Genomic DNA, 15,163 nt, shown 5'->3' with positions numbered 1-15,163 from the left:
ACTTAGTACAGTGCCTGGCACACAGTAAGCGTTTAATAAGTAAACGTTTATTGCCTAACTAACCTTCCACATCAAACTCTGCCAACACACCATCTATATCCTCTAATATCTTAACACATTTGCTTTTTTTTGTTATTAGTTCCTATAGTTTACAGTTTTAGAATTGGAAGTCAAATCAATCAACAAGCATTTATTAAGTGTCTACTGTGTATCAGTACTTGGGAGGAACCTAGGAAGTCATTTCACTCAATCATCTTTCCTCTGACTCCCAATCTTACAGATGAGAAAACCAGTTAAGAGGTTAAGTGACTTACCCACAGTCACAGAGAGAGTGATCAGTGACTAAAAGTGGAAGGATTTGAACTCAGGTCTTCTGAGTCCAAAAACTGTTCTTTCTTCTACACTACATGGCTTTCTCTCCTTTCACTCACTTCTTTGTAGCTTTCTGGCCAAGCAGAAACAGAAAAATGTACTTTTTGTTCACTATACCCTCCTCAAACTTACCTACTTCTCTGAGGCTCACTGTGGACTGGATGCCTGGGGTTATCCCACATTCTTAAGGCCCTGGACTTAGTGTTTTCTATCAGTTGAGAGAAAGGTAGGAAGAAGCACTTCCACAGCTGTACCACTAGAAAGCATTTTCATTTCAGTTATATGGAAATCTGACACAGCAGTGGGAAGCTCCTACTAATATTCAAACTCTTACAAAATGATTTATTTTTGGATGTTTATTTATAGTTACAACAGAAAGTTTATTAACATTTCCAAACCTATTTCAGAATTTACCTCTATGTAGGCGGGTTCTGTGCCAGCAGGTGAGATGTGTGGCTGCCAGTCTTTAGGTGATTTGGAAAGGTACTTGGAATCTGTTACCACCCACTTGAGCCGAGGCCAACCTAAATCAAGTCCAAAGAAAACAATTAGTGGTTTTAGTTGTTAGGGAAATAGTTTGTGTTCAACTGGATTTCTCTGCAAATCCAGATTCTTTTTTTTTTCAAACTTTATTTTATTTTTAATTAAATCCAGATTTTTACCTGTAAAATCTGATATAATTAAGGGCAGATTTTACCAGTTTTTATTGACATGAGAAGATTACTCCTTCCATTTGAAAAAGTAAATTTCCTTCCCACTTACCTATCTTTACATGAAATGGTTCATAACAGTACACTGCTGTCATACCCTTTTGTCACAGGATCATACAGTTTTATAAATGGAAGGGATCAGAGAATTCCACTCTTTTCAGGTCCTGGGAAGGCTCAGTAACTTGTCCAGTGAAGCAGAACAGAGCCAGGTTTCCTGACTCTTCAGCTTAGGGTGCGTATGTGCTTCCTTCTTTAGCAGATATTTTCTAGCAAGTGTTTCTTGTTGAATTAAACATGTGAACATTTACTGACTGTAAGAGACTGCTCAACAATGGGTGACTTACAGAGTTCACATGTGCATTATTTGAAATGAACAATAGTTTTGATATGGTTTCATTATGTGACACTAATGGTCACATACATGTGCTTCTGACAGTAGGTTTCTTCTACTGACAAGAGGCTTTTTGAAGCTGGATTGACCCAACATAGTTAGAAGAACAATTAAAAAAAAAGGCCTGCTAACTGTTGCTATGAAGAGAACATGTTTGCCAAAGCAAGACAGTATGAAGACAAGAGTCCTGAAAACGGGAAAAAGGTAATTTGTACTGATGAAACATTTTTTTATTCAAGACTATTCCAAAACTACTGTCAGAAGAATTTCAGCAGAGTCTAGAAGACCTGGGAATGTTAAGACTATAAAACATGAACTCTCAAAATGTTGGGAAGGGATTTTTTTACTTGCAATGGGCTGTCTTGTTCCCACTAATGAGTGATAAACGTTAATATTCTGAGAAATGGAACTTTTGAATAGAGATGGAATACTGTATATGATGCAATATAACCATGGAACATGGCAAGTATCATTTATCCAGGAGATGAAGATAAACTTGCTTAAATGGCCTGGAAATTTGTTTGACTTAAATTTCATTGACAACTTATACACTATAATCAGGGACAGCCTTGTAAAAATATGTTGTTTGTTACAAGTACACTTAATATTGAAATTGATGAAAATGTGGTTTTATGACTAAAGAACATGTCAAAATCTTCTGAACTCAACACTAAATTATGTAAAAAAAATGATTGCTGCATGTGGCATGTAAATTTTTTAGAAATATAAAAATTTACAAGGGTTTACTGTATAAATCAATCAATTTAATCATTCTATTCTACCTCAGTTAATATGCATACCACTAGAGGTAGTCCTTGCTCTAATGGAGATTACAACTTATTTGGGGGTATGGATAAAACACAAATACAGACGATTAAACCAAGATGTCTCAGCATAGATCCATACTGTTTCCAGAAGCAAACTGTTCTTTCAGAATTAGTAACAGTACCTTATCTCAATTATTTTCTATTAACATCTTAGAACTCTTGTTTTTATTCTGGAATTATTCTGGAAATAAACTGCAGCCCAGGGTAGAAGGCCTCTAAAGCTCGAACAATATTCTATGAAAAGTATGAGAGGGGCTGGATCAGCTTGAGCTCCTCTTACTCTAGATCAGACTCAAGAATGAGCTGTCTATTCCTAGTAAGGAACAGAAAGTTAGGGTCAAGATGAAGAAATTATCAGACAGCACCTCTTTAGGTATTTTAAAGATATTTTTGTTATTTTGTATGAAACAAATTAGTGTAACACAACAAATGAAAATTATTCTTGGACTGGGAATTTTTACTACACAGCAGTATGTTAGGAAGAAGGGTGAAACAAGGAAAATACTAAGGACTACAACGAAGTTGGGTAGAACCTTAATCCTATCAAGGATCTGTTGCCTCAACAATCTCTATCTCAATTCTTCTGCTAGTCTCATTTGCCATTTGATATCCAGTGATTAGTATTCTGTCACTATACAAAATATGTAACTCAAGTATACAGGGTGATCACTTATACAAATCTGAACATATTAGAGGGCCATAAAATAAAGGCCTTAGCTATTTCAGATACCTAAAAAACTATTTTCCTTCGTCTAAAATAACTTTTATGATTCATTTTGTACTGACACAACAATCACTTTCCAATAAACACACTACTCTCACTCTGTAATTGCCCACAAAAGAAGTTAAGCTAAACCATCTGATAATAGTTATTGCAACTGACAGTATGTGGAATGCCCCATTTTTTGTAGCTGAATGTTTTAAAGGAAATTTAGAACCAACACTTTCTTTTGTGTTTGATCTGAATTTTGTTACTTTTTAATGCTGTCTTAACTTACAGCTAACACCTATCATCACAGAACATAAGAGCTGGGAGGGTCCTAAGAGGCCACCTAGTCTAACCCATACATAATATTATGACTTAATAAGTCATACAGCTTACTACATAACTGGTCATCCAGCCTTTGCTGGGAGACCTCCAGGAAAGGGGAATTCACTACCTCCCATGGCAGTCCATTCCTCTTCTGGACGGCTTAGCTCAATCAATCAATCAACAGATATTTATTAAGCACCTACCAGTGCCAGGCACTTTGCTGGTAATACAAATACAAAGAATGAAACATTAGCTATTCATAAGGAGCTCATATTTTAATGGTAATATGTATATGTGTGTGAATATATAATATATAAAGTGAACAAAGAGAAATACAAAATAGCTAAGTATAAGGTAGTTTGGGAGGGAGGGAGGTCCTTGGCAGTTGCAGCGTTCAGGAGAGGCTTCAGGTAGAAGATGGTACTTGAGCTGTGTCATAGAAGAAGAGAGGGACTCTATGAGGCGGAGTTAAAAATAAAAAACAAACATTTTGTCCTATAGGCAATAGAAAGTCACTGGTGTTGGTTCAGTAGGTTGGTTCAATGTTCAGATCTGCAGTTAAGGAAAATTATGTCGTGTAGGATTAAAATGGTGAGAGATTTGTAGTAGGGATACCAAAGAGAGCACTAATGAAGCAATGGAAGAAGGAGGTGAAGGAGGCCTGAACTAAGGTGGGAATTGTGTGAGTGGAGGGAAAAGGTCAGATCTGAGAGATGTCAGGCCAGACTATGCCTCTGGAACTTGTGCCAGCTGTTCGTGGCTTTGCCTTATGTGATATGTAAGACCACTCTAATCCTCATTTCACATCATAGCCTCCTATCAAAAATTTAAAATGGTTATCATTTCTTCCTTAAGGCTTTCCTTCTCTTACTTAGTTAATCCATCCATATATGGCATGACCGTGAAGCTAGGCACCATTCTGACTGTCTTATTTCTAGGTTATTCTCTCTACATGATCAATGTCCTTCCCTTAGACTGAAGCTTCCTAAGACGTGGTACTTCTTAAATTCTCTACATGTGGTACTTTTCTAGTTTGGAACATTATTCCTTTCTCAGTGAAGCCTGAGAAGCTAATACTAGTTTTCTGACTGCCATAATCACTTCTTGACAAAATCTTTTCAGACACACATATCTAGCTCTGCCTCCTCTATCTAATACTTGTGAGACTGACTTTTTGAACCAAGTGAGTTTTCCACTAACCTTTAAACTGTACAATTTCTCCATTCTGAGTTTTTGGAAGCCCCTTCAGACAAATCTCACTGGTGAGAGCCAAGGTAACACCACAACTTCCCAGCAAGAAGCCAATCTGCTGTCCTCCAGCATCCTGTGGAGGGGATTAAGATAGCATTATTATAAGAGAAGCAAAAACTGACCTTACGCTTACCAAAAATCTAACATGGTAATTCTGTGTCACCTGTGTGCTAATGTTATGGAGACATGTCAGAATCTGCCAATAGCTTGGAATGTAAGTAGTAACAACCTTTTTACAGAGTTGGAAAACATTATCTTCTGGGTAACAAATTAAACATTTATGCCAAGCTGTTCTACACTGCTGAAAATTAATCCTAATCCCTCCAATTTTCCCATTTATCCATGAATCAAAAATGATGCTCTTTCAATCTGACTTGCGACAAATGCTAGTATTGTTCACTAAAGGACTAGTTTCTCCCACTGTCCCAGTAAATTAACCAATCAATAAGTGTTTGTTAAATGCTGGGAACTGTAGCAAGATTTAAGACAAATAGTAACCTGGAACTTAAAGTGATCACAAACCTTAAAGTGCTATATAAATACCAGTTATTATTAATATTAGTAGTAGTAGTACTGAAAGAGTCAAGCATGTTTCATTGTACTTTTATGACACAGAGGTACAAGAAAGGAATAGCACCTCCTCCATTTAGCTGGATTTGAATCCGAAGGCTTGGGTTCAAAATCTTCCTCTGTGCATGACTGGATAAATCTCTTAAACTTCATAAGCCTTAGCACATCCAGCAGCAAAAAGAGAGATCCTCTCTAAGTTGTCTTATGGTTTTACATACATGAATCTGTGTACATGTGGAAAATGTATATTTTCTATAACTTGTCTGAATTCTCAGGAAATCTGTCAGAAAGTAAGCACCTTGCTCTCAGAGTAACTGAAGAAATATACTATCCAAAACAAATATGATGTTTTGCTATCTCCTATCCCACCATGATGCCTTCTGGTTTTGTCAATGTTACCTTTCTAGTAAGTGGCACTTCTATAGGTACAGGGATCACTTCTGCTAGGAGACATCCATAAAAAGCCACCATGAACATGACAGGGTCATTGTTGGGGTAAACCAGGGCCACCTAAAATTCATGATGACATTCAGTTACAAGATAATTAAAGATAATAATAATAAAGATATAATAAAGATAATTAATAATAATCTCAATGTCATACTCTATAGTGTCAGACTGCTTATAATGCAAAAACTCAACTGTAAATAGTAAGCTGTTTACTCTGGAGTAAATTAAACTAACAAAAAGAAGATAGCAAAATACTTAAAAACATAATGTCCTTCCTATGATTACATAAATGGCAATTTTGGTGAACAGTAATGAAATTGTTATTTTCTAATCCTGTTTCTAAAACATGATAAATTTTGAAACTATTCTAAGTGTAAAGTATTAATATCAGCTACTATAAAATGCATAGTAGGAACAACCTGCTCCCTCCTACAGAAGGAAGTCCATTTTATTGGGGAAAAAACCCCTCCACCACATTTGGGGAATTCAGAAATCATCCTGCATTCACTAAAGTAAAGTTACAGATTTGGATGTTTCTAGGTATAATTTTTTTTTTCAAATGCCTCTTGCCCACATTAAAAAATTAAATTTTAAAAGGTTAATCCAGTGGACTTTTTGATCTTTTTGAAAAAGTCAATCTTATATTCATGTTCTCAATAGAAGCTTGACATGAAGTTGTATCATCTCAAAATGCACAAATAATTAAGAAAAACTGATATTTAGCTGCCAAGAAATTAACACATTTTAAAAATAAACCACTTCAAATTCAATAAATATCTAAAGTAAAAAGAGACATTTGCAATTCAAAGGCGCATGAAAGGTTTTTAATTTGGTTCCTCTTAGGAAGCAATATATAATGCAGAAAAAAGGCCAACAGAAAACTGAGAAAGTAGGGTTATAATAAAAATAAAATAAAATAAAATGGTTGTATAAACGCTCCTTCTGCTACTCTAAATAAATCTCAAAGTTCTGTTTGAAGGTGATGAGGCTGTAAAAGACCTAAGCTCTCTTTTATTTGCTGTTCTGGAAGCTTAACACTTAATTGATTAGCCAGTAAAGAAATGGACACACGAAGCAAAAACACTGGTTAAAGTAAAAGGTCATCATTTCCCTTCAATTCAAGAACAATCAAATTACAATAAAGTATTATGCCTAGGAGAACGGCTGCAAACAATTTTCATGATTCTAATAAGTAGTGGCAGAAAGCTCAACATGACTAACTGTCTTTTTCTGAGAAATAAGTGCTTTATTGAGCTATTCTTTAAAAATATCATTGTTACTTCAATGACCCCACCACCATTCCTTTCATTTTAAAGAAAGAAATAAGAAAGTAGACGTTTTAAAAAAATTACCCTATCTCCAGGTTTTAATACTGGTTCATTTTTTGTCCCCAATTTATTAAGTAGTGTGTAGGCTAACTTGAGGCTTCTGCTCCATAATTTTCCTGGAAAGAAAAAGACAATTTTACAGTGGACAACACAGGTCAAACTCATCTGGCACCTAAACAATGTGGTTTTCACACTGAAAAGGAGCAATGGCAGTGTTCCTATGGAGGCACTGAGTAGGCTGGAATGGCACAGCAAAACAAACTCCCAAATGGTTCAATTTAATTAAACGAAAACGTATTTAGTTCTACCTACTATTTGCCAGGCATTCTTTTAGGTGCTAACCAAGGATAAAAACAAAAAGGCCCCTTCCCTCATGGAACTTCTATTCCACTGGCACCAAGGTTTCTGACAAGAAAACGATACTATAAAATGCATCTTCATGGTTGCTGGTACTACTGGTCTCTATTATCTCCTGGCTTCATATTTCAGCTTGTCTAATAAGACTGCCCTACTTGAGGTAAAGGATGATCTCAAAGCTTCTTTGGTATGCTCACTAACAGGGCACTGAAAAGAAATGTCTGAATTTTAAAAAATATTATTATTAACATTATTTTTATATCCCATTCATTTTCAATATATCCTTCCCAAATCCCATATTTTATGAGCCACCCCTTGTCACAAAAAATAAAGGGCAGTCCATAGGCCGGTCGATTCTACATAACTCTCTTTCTTCTTTCTTTGTTACAATGGAGGGATTGTTGCAATAGTGGTGGGAAGGATAGCTAGAAATGACTACTGCAAAAAAATTTTTATTCTTTTGAGTGCTTTGCAATTTCATTTTCATAACTCTCAAGGATTTTGGTAGAGTGGTTTCCAGATATTTTTATGTATTATATGGTTATTTTGAATGGGATATCCCTTTTGATTATATCCTTATGGCTTTTGTTATTAGTGTATAGAAATTTATTGGTTTTTGTGCACTGACATTATATCCTTTGACTTACTAAAGCTATCAACTGCTTTGATGATTTTCTTTGACTATTTTCTAGAGTTTTCTAAGTAAATTATTATGTCATCATCAAATAGAGATCATTTTGTTTCTTCTTTACCAACGTGTATGCCATTAAGTCCTTAATTTAGTCTTACTGATATCACTAGACTTTTAAAACTATGTCAATTAACAGTGGGTAAAGAATCCATTCTCGTTTTGTTCCTGAATTTCCTGGGGCAGCTTCTAGATTTTTTCTACTGCAAATAATGTTAGTTTGGGATTTTACTACTTACAGTAAAACCAAATGAACAAAAGTCAAAATTCCTATAACCTATCTATTTACTAGAATATTATTAGCGTTGCATTTCTATCTATAAATATTCTTCCATGTGCTCAGGATATCAACTGTTAGGAAGTCTCTTTCCTCCCCTGCTACCAAACGTCTCTTTATGGCTTTAAAATATTGGCAGGCTTTCAACCATCACTATGGAAAATGGAAATACTTGACAATACACTTAGTACTGAAGAGCCAACCTAATTTAAAAGGGCTGCTGAAATACCAAGGTTAGTAATTATTGAATATCATGCTAAAACATCGCTATTTTTGTCTGCAAACCTCCTACCATACATAATTCTGGAAGAACTGTCTTTTTTGCTACAAGCTCATGTATCTTATTATATCCCAGAAGTAGGCGAACAAACAGGAACTGAAATCTCTTAAGCTCACCATATGTTAGAGTATAAACTGGCTTCCCTGTAACGTCAAGTGCAGTCAGACAAGGGCATTTGGCCTGTGTGGTCCCCCACCGTTGCAGTGCTGATTCTAGAGCAGGGGGCCAGTTACAGATGACTCCTAGTGGCTCTCCCTTCACAGGAGTCATCTGACGTCCTTCTGGTTTGGGCTGGTTTGGGTCCGGTTGAGGTACTGTACAGATAGAAGGAAACAGTATTAAATGAAAAGGAGACATGAAAGAACCACAACGCTCATGAACTTTAATTTCATATCTGCAAGTGAATTTTTCCTTTCTTAAGAAATCTTTGAATTAGAAGGGACCTCAGATAATTTAACTAGTACTTGAGCTGGCTTTTGTAACAGCAAGATTTATGAACAAGTGGTTAATCTAGCTGTTACTTGAAGGCTTTCAAGGGAAATTAACCCACTACTTCCAGAGATAAACCTACTGTTTGCACTAAGTTTTAAATTCACTTTAGGATTCAATTCAATTCAACTTTAACATTTAATAAGTGTCTATTTGATAGCAAGGCACTGAAGCCATGGATACTAATTTTCAAAGTAGGTCTAATTTCTTTGTCCATTCTCTGTGAAAAGTTGTTCAATCTGTTTCAGAAGACTGTTTTCATGAAAGAACAGCTATATATTCTAAACCAAAAGCATATATCAGGCTCCTACCTACTATGTGCCAGGTAGCACACTAATTGTTTAGGGGACAGCAACACAACAATGAAATAAAAAGTCCTTGTCCTCAAGGAGATAATGCTTTACTGAGGGAGATAACATGTACATGTTAAGCATATACAGACTAAATACATAATAACTTCAGCAAAGTTCAGTGAGGAAGAGCATTAGCAGTGAGAGCTATTTAGGGGGAGAGATCAGGAAAGGTTTCAGGTAGAAGGTGGGACTTGAATTGAATCTTGAAGCCAGGGCTGCTAAAAGGTGGAAGTTGAGGAGAGAGTACATTCCAGTAAGCATGAGAGATGAAACAGCTGGTCTGGAAAACCTTGATCAAAACCTTTTCAATAATAAAAAGCAGTAAGATATCATGGTGAACAAACAAGAGAACAGGAATTCAAAGAAAGTAAAATGTTTAATTTTGATTATATAAAATTTAAAAGTTTTGCACAAACAAAACCAACAGAGCTAAGATTAGAAGAAAAGCAGGAAACTGGGGAAAAAAATCTTTGCGTCAAATTTCTTTGATAAAGGTCTTATTTTGAAGATATATAGAGAACTGAGTCAAATTTACAAGAAAAAGACTATTCCCCTCTACTGTGTACAATAGTGTTTATGATCATAAATCAATTCATAAATGGTCAAAAGATATAAATATCATTTTCAGAGAAAGAAATCCAACCTATCAAAAGCCACTTGAAAAAAGTGCTCTAGATTACTATTAGAGAAATACAAGTTAAAACAACCCTGAGGCACCACCTCCCACCCATCAGATTGGCGAAGAGGACAAGAAAGGAAGATGACAAAGGCTATGAGAAAACAAGTACACTAATGCCCTATTAATAAACTACTTTAACCATCCAGGAAAACAATTTGAACCTACATTCAAAGAGCAATTAATCTGTGTATGATCTTTGACCAAGCAATTCCACTAAAGGCTGATCCCCAAAGAGACCAAAGCAAATGGAAAAGGACCCATAAGCACAAAAATATTTATAGCAATTCTTTTTGTGGCAGAAAAGTAGAAACTGAAAGGATGCCCATCAACTGGGGAACAGCCAAACATCCATGTATAAACGTGATGGAATAGTATTGGGCTAATAAATGGTGAAGAAGATGGTTTCAGAAAACCCTGGTAAGACAGGAAACCTGAATATAGCAGGCTTTCAATAAAAATTTGTTGACAATGATATGTAATAAATGATTAATGATTATCACTACTTTTTCTGAGGTCCTGAACAGCCTTACCCTGAAGTAGGACTTTTCTTCCTCTGAACTACAATAGCAGTTATCCATATTTGGCTGTTACTATTAATTGTTTGTTTTGTTACTTTTTCAATTAACTGTATCTAATTTCTGTCTAAGTCTAAGCTCTGAGATCAGAAGTTGTATTTCTCTGTCCCCCTGAGCAACTAATAATGTATCTGGCACATAGCAGAAACTCAGTATTTGAAAACTGACTAACAAAGTTAAGATGTTGCAGCACTGAATATTTAAGGTCAAATTTCACATCCTCCCCCAAATTTGATGCCACATGTAAAAACTGCTTAGCTGCCTACTGTGTATTAATTTAGTGTTCTGGAGTAAGTTCCTTTTTAAAATTTGAGATACATCTCCCGTCTCTGAGTCCTTGCACTGGCCATTCCCCAGGGAATGACTGGAAAGCATTCCTTCTTCCTCTCTACCTTCCAGAATGTCTTATTTCAAGATTCAGTTCAAGTAACACCTTCTACATGAAATCTTTCCTGATTCCTCCCACCCCTCCCCGGTTCCCACCAACTGCCTAATGCCCAAATGAAACCATCAGATCTTGAAACAGATCTGATACCCTTTGTTTAAAAAGCAAGTTCATACTTTGTGTTCAGCAGACATATTACTACCTTCTACAATTTCTTCAGAATCATCTACAAAATATTCCTTTAAGGGAGGTCTTTTGGGTCGTTTCAAAGTATTCAGAAGCTGCTGAATTTTTGTAGAGACTCTGCTATTGACAGGGACACCTACAAGAAAGAAAATTATTATGGATAAATTGTGGAATAAAATTTATTTCTCATTAAAGGCACTTCAACTTTTCATATGAACTTCTCCCAAAATCTTAACTGACTTCAATAGCATCAATTAGCTATAGATATGTACATATTACTTTTTATGATTATAATAAAGTATAAAAACAGGAAATGATACTATTAGCATCACTCCAATATTTCATTTCTTCCTTCATTTTTTACCTTAGGGCTTCTTAAACTTAGGTCTGCTGATGCCTAAGGGCTCCTTGGATAGACTTCAAAGGGAGTATGAACTTGGATAGGGAAAGAAATTACATCTTTATTTTCACTACCTTCTGACTGAAATTTAAAAATTCATTGATAAATATAGGCAACAAACCATAGTACTACAACAGTATCTATGATTTTGTCACCAGATGAAATTGCGATATTTTTATATTACATTACATTTGGTGATCTCTAAATAATGTTTATAATCATAACTAGAAATTACTTTGAAATTACTATAGTTATTAGACCTGCCACTACACAGCATCTTTTTAAAGTCTTTCTGTCTATAGAATTTATTGCAATTAATTGGTTTCCTTTAAAATCCTACGTATTTTATTTTGTGCACTTATAAACATTATTCTGAGAAAGGGTTCACAGGCATTATCAGAATGCAAAAGAGGTCTGTGACCAAAAAAAACGAAAACAAAAATAATACAAACAAAAAATAGTTTAAGTACCTCCGTTACTGTTCTTCACAATCGTTTTTTGTTCAAAGTATTTCATGGGAAATACTAAGTGATTATAAATAGATATCCATGTAGTTACAAGAAAGTGTAATACAAGAACATTTGTTGCTAGCAACTTGGGCAGAAAACTGCAATTAATTACTTTCATTATAAGTGAGGCACTAATATAAACTGAAATAAACTAATTCAACTTTTTTCTTCTGTTTCATTAAGGATGTCCACCAAGAGCAGCCATACCATCGGCTGTATCCATAAGGCTGGAACGGTTAGACCCTTTGTGCATGCCTTTAACTATCCCCGAAGGGGGCAGGTCAATATTTGCTGGGCGAATCGAAGAGGAAGATGAAGAAGAGGAGGTAGTTGTGGTGACATCAGGGGGGGCAGAGAAATTCTCTAGAGAAGTGAGAAAAAAAAGTGTAACATAAAATACTGTCAGTATTCAATGACCAGTTCAACTTTTTGTGGAAAAGAAAATTACACAAGATTTGAACTGTTAAGCAACTAACTGAAATCCATTATCAGGTAATCAAATTTTATATTCAAATAATCATTTTGAAAAAACTTGACCCAGCTACCATACTTTTGCTGTTTATCTCCCAATCAATCAGGAAGTAGGAGACTGTAAGAGTACAGAAGAACACACAGACTTGCGACTGTACTGTGAAACTTCTACTACTCATATGAGTCAGGAGAAAGAGGGGAGTGGAGTAGGAGATGCAAGAAATGAAAAGATTCCAGTAGTTCTAAGACTGGGTACATGGAGACTTTGCATCTTGGTTGATCTTGACCATTACAGAATTCCTTAAAAATTATAGTGTTGAATGGAAAAGTTTTACAAATTTTAACATTCAGAAATCACAGACTCACAAATATATACAGAAAAAGTACCAATGTGACAAGAAAAACAAAACACAATCAAAAGTGGGAGGAGGAAAAGGAGAAATAATCATAGCCTAATGCTGATATGGATGATATATCAATTTGCATCAGACAGCAAAAAAAAGGACCAAGATAAATTTCATAGATGGATATCATATTTTCTTAAACACACAGACACAAACACACATCATTAAAGCAGAGCCAAACAAAAACTTATTTCAGCAGTACTTAGTAACTTCACATAGAACACAAAAGCCTTAGCCTGAGTACTCTGCTGTGGAGCAACATCATAGCAGCAAGAACAACAAAGGCCAGTCTCATGGGTAGGAGGAAAGTTCTGTTGCTGTACTCCTGAAAATGTTTTTTCATTTGACTTTCTGTATGTTAAAAAAATTACAACAAAGATGAACAGAATCTGGACCATCACAAATTTTCAGTCGTTAAGTGAACCACCATACACATTAAGACTGGCATTGTCTCTCACTGCTTGAATGTTGCTATGGAAATAGCTATGGCTTCAGGTGAACAAAGAGACCAAAATCACAGGTGGTAGCCATCAGAACTGCGCTGTGAGTACTTCTTCCCTTTCCTATTGGCTGTTAATCTCTGACTGTACATGTTAAGGTCACTTTGAAAAATCAGAGTCTAACATAAAACATAAACCAATCTCTGGATACAGATAGTCAAAATTAACCAAAGAGAAAATAATTGGTTCCTTGGGCAGATTCAGCTCCTACCTATTCGAGTACTGGCAAATACATCAGCTAGTGACACAGTGGTTCCTTTGACCTCTCCATGGGACAGTGTAGAAGACGCTGATGAAGAAGTGGATGATCCCTGAATTGAACGGTTGATCCAGGACTCAGCATTCTGCAAGCTCTGTTGCAAGGCAGCAGAGAGGGCAGCTTGTCGTCTCAGAGAGCCCTCATCCTCAGAGGCAGAAGATGTGTCTGTATGAAGTAAATCAGAAAGAAGTTCTCCATCCTGCCTAGAACACAGACCTTTTGGGCCTCTCTCAGGTCAAACGCTAGATTCTAAATGGGCAAAACACTCTTACTGTGAATTTATAACCCTTCTCGGAAAGTAGTGTTAATAGAGATGCACAGAGCTAAATGGGAACATAAGCAAAATAAAGGATCTCTGAAGCTAAGTGTTATTCCTATTAAAAAAAATTTTTTTTTAATATTTGAACCTTCAGTTGTCCTGATTCTAGTTTTGGGCTTAATATACAACGTCAATCTGGAACTTTTTATAGTTTTTAAATACTTTAGTATTTATGAACCTCTCCTCAATTTCTATACAGAAAAGCTTCCCAAACGTCAGGATAAGCAGGTTTGAAAATTGTTTATTAGTGGATCTTTCATTTAGAATAAAAAGATATAAAGAATGAACTCCATGGGAAACAGTGGAAATGTAAAATGTAGTTTAAATTAAACTTTGGTTTAGACAGCTAGGTGTTACAGTGGATAGAGTGCTGGGCTGGGAGGCAGAAAGAACAGTTCAAATTTGACCTCAGGTACTAGCTGATGGAGTGCTTGGACCCCAAGTGGAAAATCACATTTCTCTCTAAAAATCACATTTCTCCCTAGCTTGTCCCTGGCAGTTTCTCCCCAACCCAAGAACAGCCTGTATTAGCAAAACTTTTATCTCTCTTCCTGATACAGTAGCCAGCTGTACCCAGAGAATTTATTAGTCTGAACCAGCTGTGTACTGGCTGAACTGGCTGTGTACTGGGTCATAAAGGTATTTACTACTCACTGACCAATCATATGTGTCCTAGACTTAGACATACGTATACTCCCTTACATTTATTTTGTCTAATAAGACCAGACAGGGAGCAGCCTGGGTATTTCTCAGTTAGCCCTGATGCTTAGTTGACTTAATGACATTTCAGGCCCCAAACCACACCTCCATATGGCCCCTTCCTGAGCTACTTCTTGATGATCTCTGGGTAAAATACTTGCACGGTAGACACTAAAAGTATCCTTTTAGCTCCTTTAAGAACTAACCACTACTTAACCACTCCCTAATCCCACCCTGAATCACCTAGTTAACATATTTGGCAGATATTTTACTACAGAATACCCTATATAAAATTTAACTGTACTCCTCTAAGGCTGCAGTTTCCCTAAGAACTCTTGCCCACTGAAAAGCATAATAAATCTTTACCACTTTGACCTCAAGAATGCTTGAGTCTGCAAATT

General features: G+C 35.9%; 1 protein-coding gene across 2 annotated transcripts in view; it reads right to left on the bottom strand.

Annotated features, from left to right (window-relative positions):
• DIP2B (disco interacting protein 2 homolog B) overlaps window positions 1-15,163 on the bottom strand; it is a 206,385-nt gene that overhangs the window by 56,848 nt on the left and 134,374 nt on the right. Inside the window, exons 5-12 of one of the 2 annotated variants that reach the window (XM_072654674.1) lie at window positions 13,697-13,909; window positions 12,318-12,473; window positions 11,218-11,337; window positions 8,651-8,848; window positions 6,957-7,048; window positions 5,554-5,664; window positions 4,534-4,657; window positions 787-896 (exon numbers count right to left, since the gene is read on the bottom strand). In XM_072654674.1, the coding sequence (XP_072510775.1) occupies window positions 787-896; window positions 4,534-4,657; window positions 5,554-5,664; window positions 6,957-7,048; window positions 8,651-8,848; window positions 11,218-11,337; window positions 12,318-12,473; window positions 13,697-13,909 (1,124 nt within the window). The remainder of the gene's footprint in view (window positions 1-786; window positions 897-4,533; window positions 4,658-5,553; window positions 5,665-6,956; window positions 7,049-8,650; window positions 8,849-11,217; window positions 11,338-12,317; window positions 12,474-13,696; window positions 13,910-15,163) is intronic. The other variant, XM_072654673.1, reaches the window with a different exon arrangement.

Source organism: Notamacropus eugenii, chromosome 3, assembly GCF_028372415.1.
Source record: "Notamacropus eugenii isolate mMacEug1 chromosome 3, mMacEug1.pri_v2, whole genome shotgun sequence".
NCBI lineage: Eukaryota > Metazoa > Chordata > Mammalia > Diprotodontia > Macropodidae > Notamacropus > Notamacropus eugenii.
The sequence above is the reverse complement of the archived record's forward strand: the minus strand, read 5'-3'. Positions and strand labels throughout refer to the sequence as shown.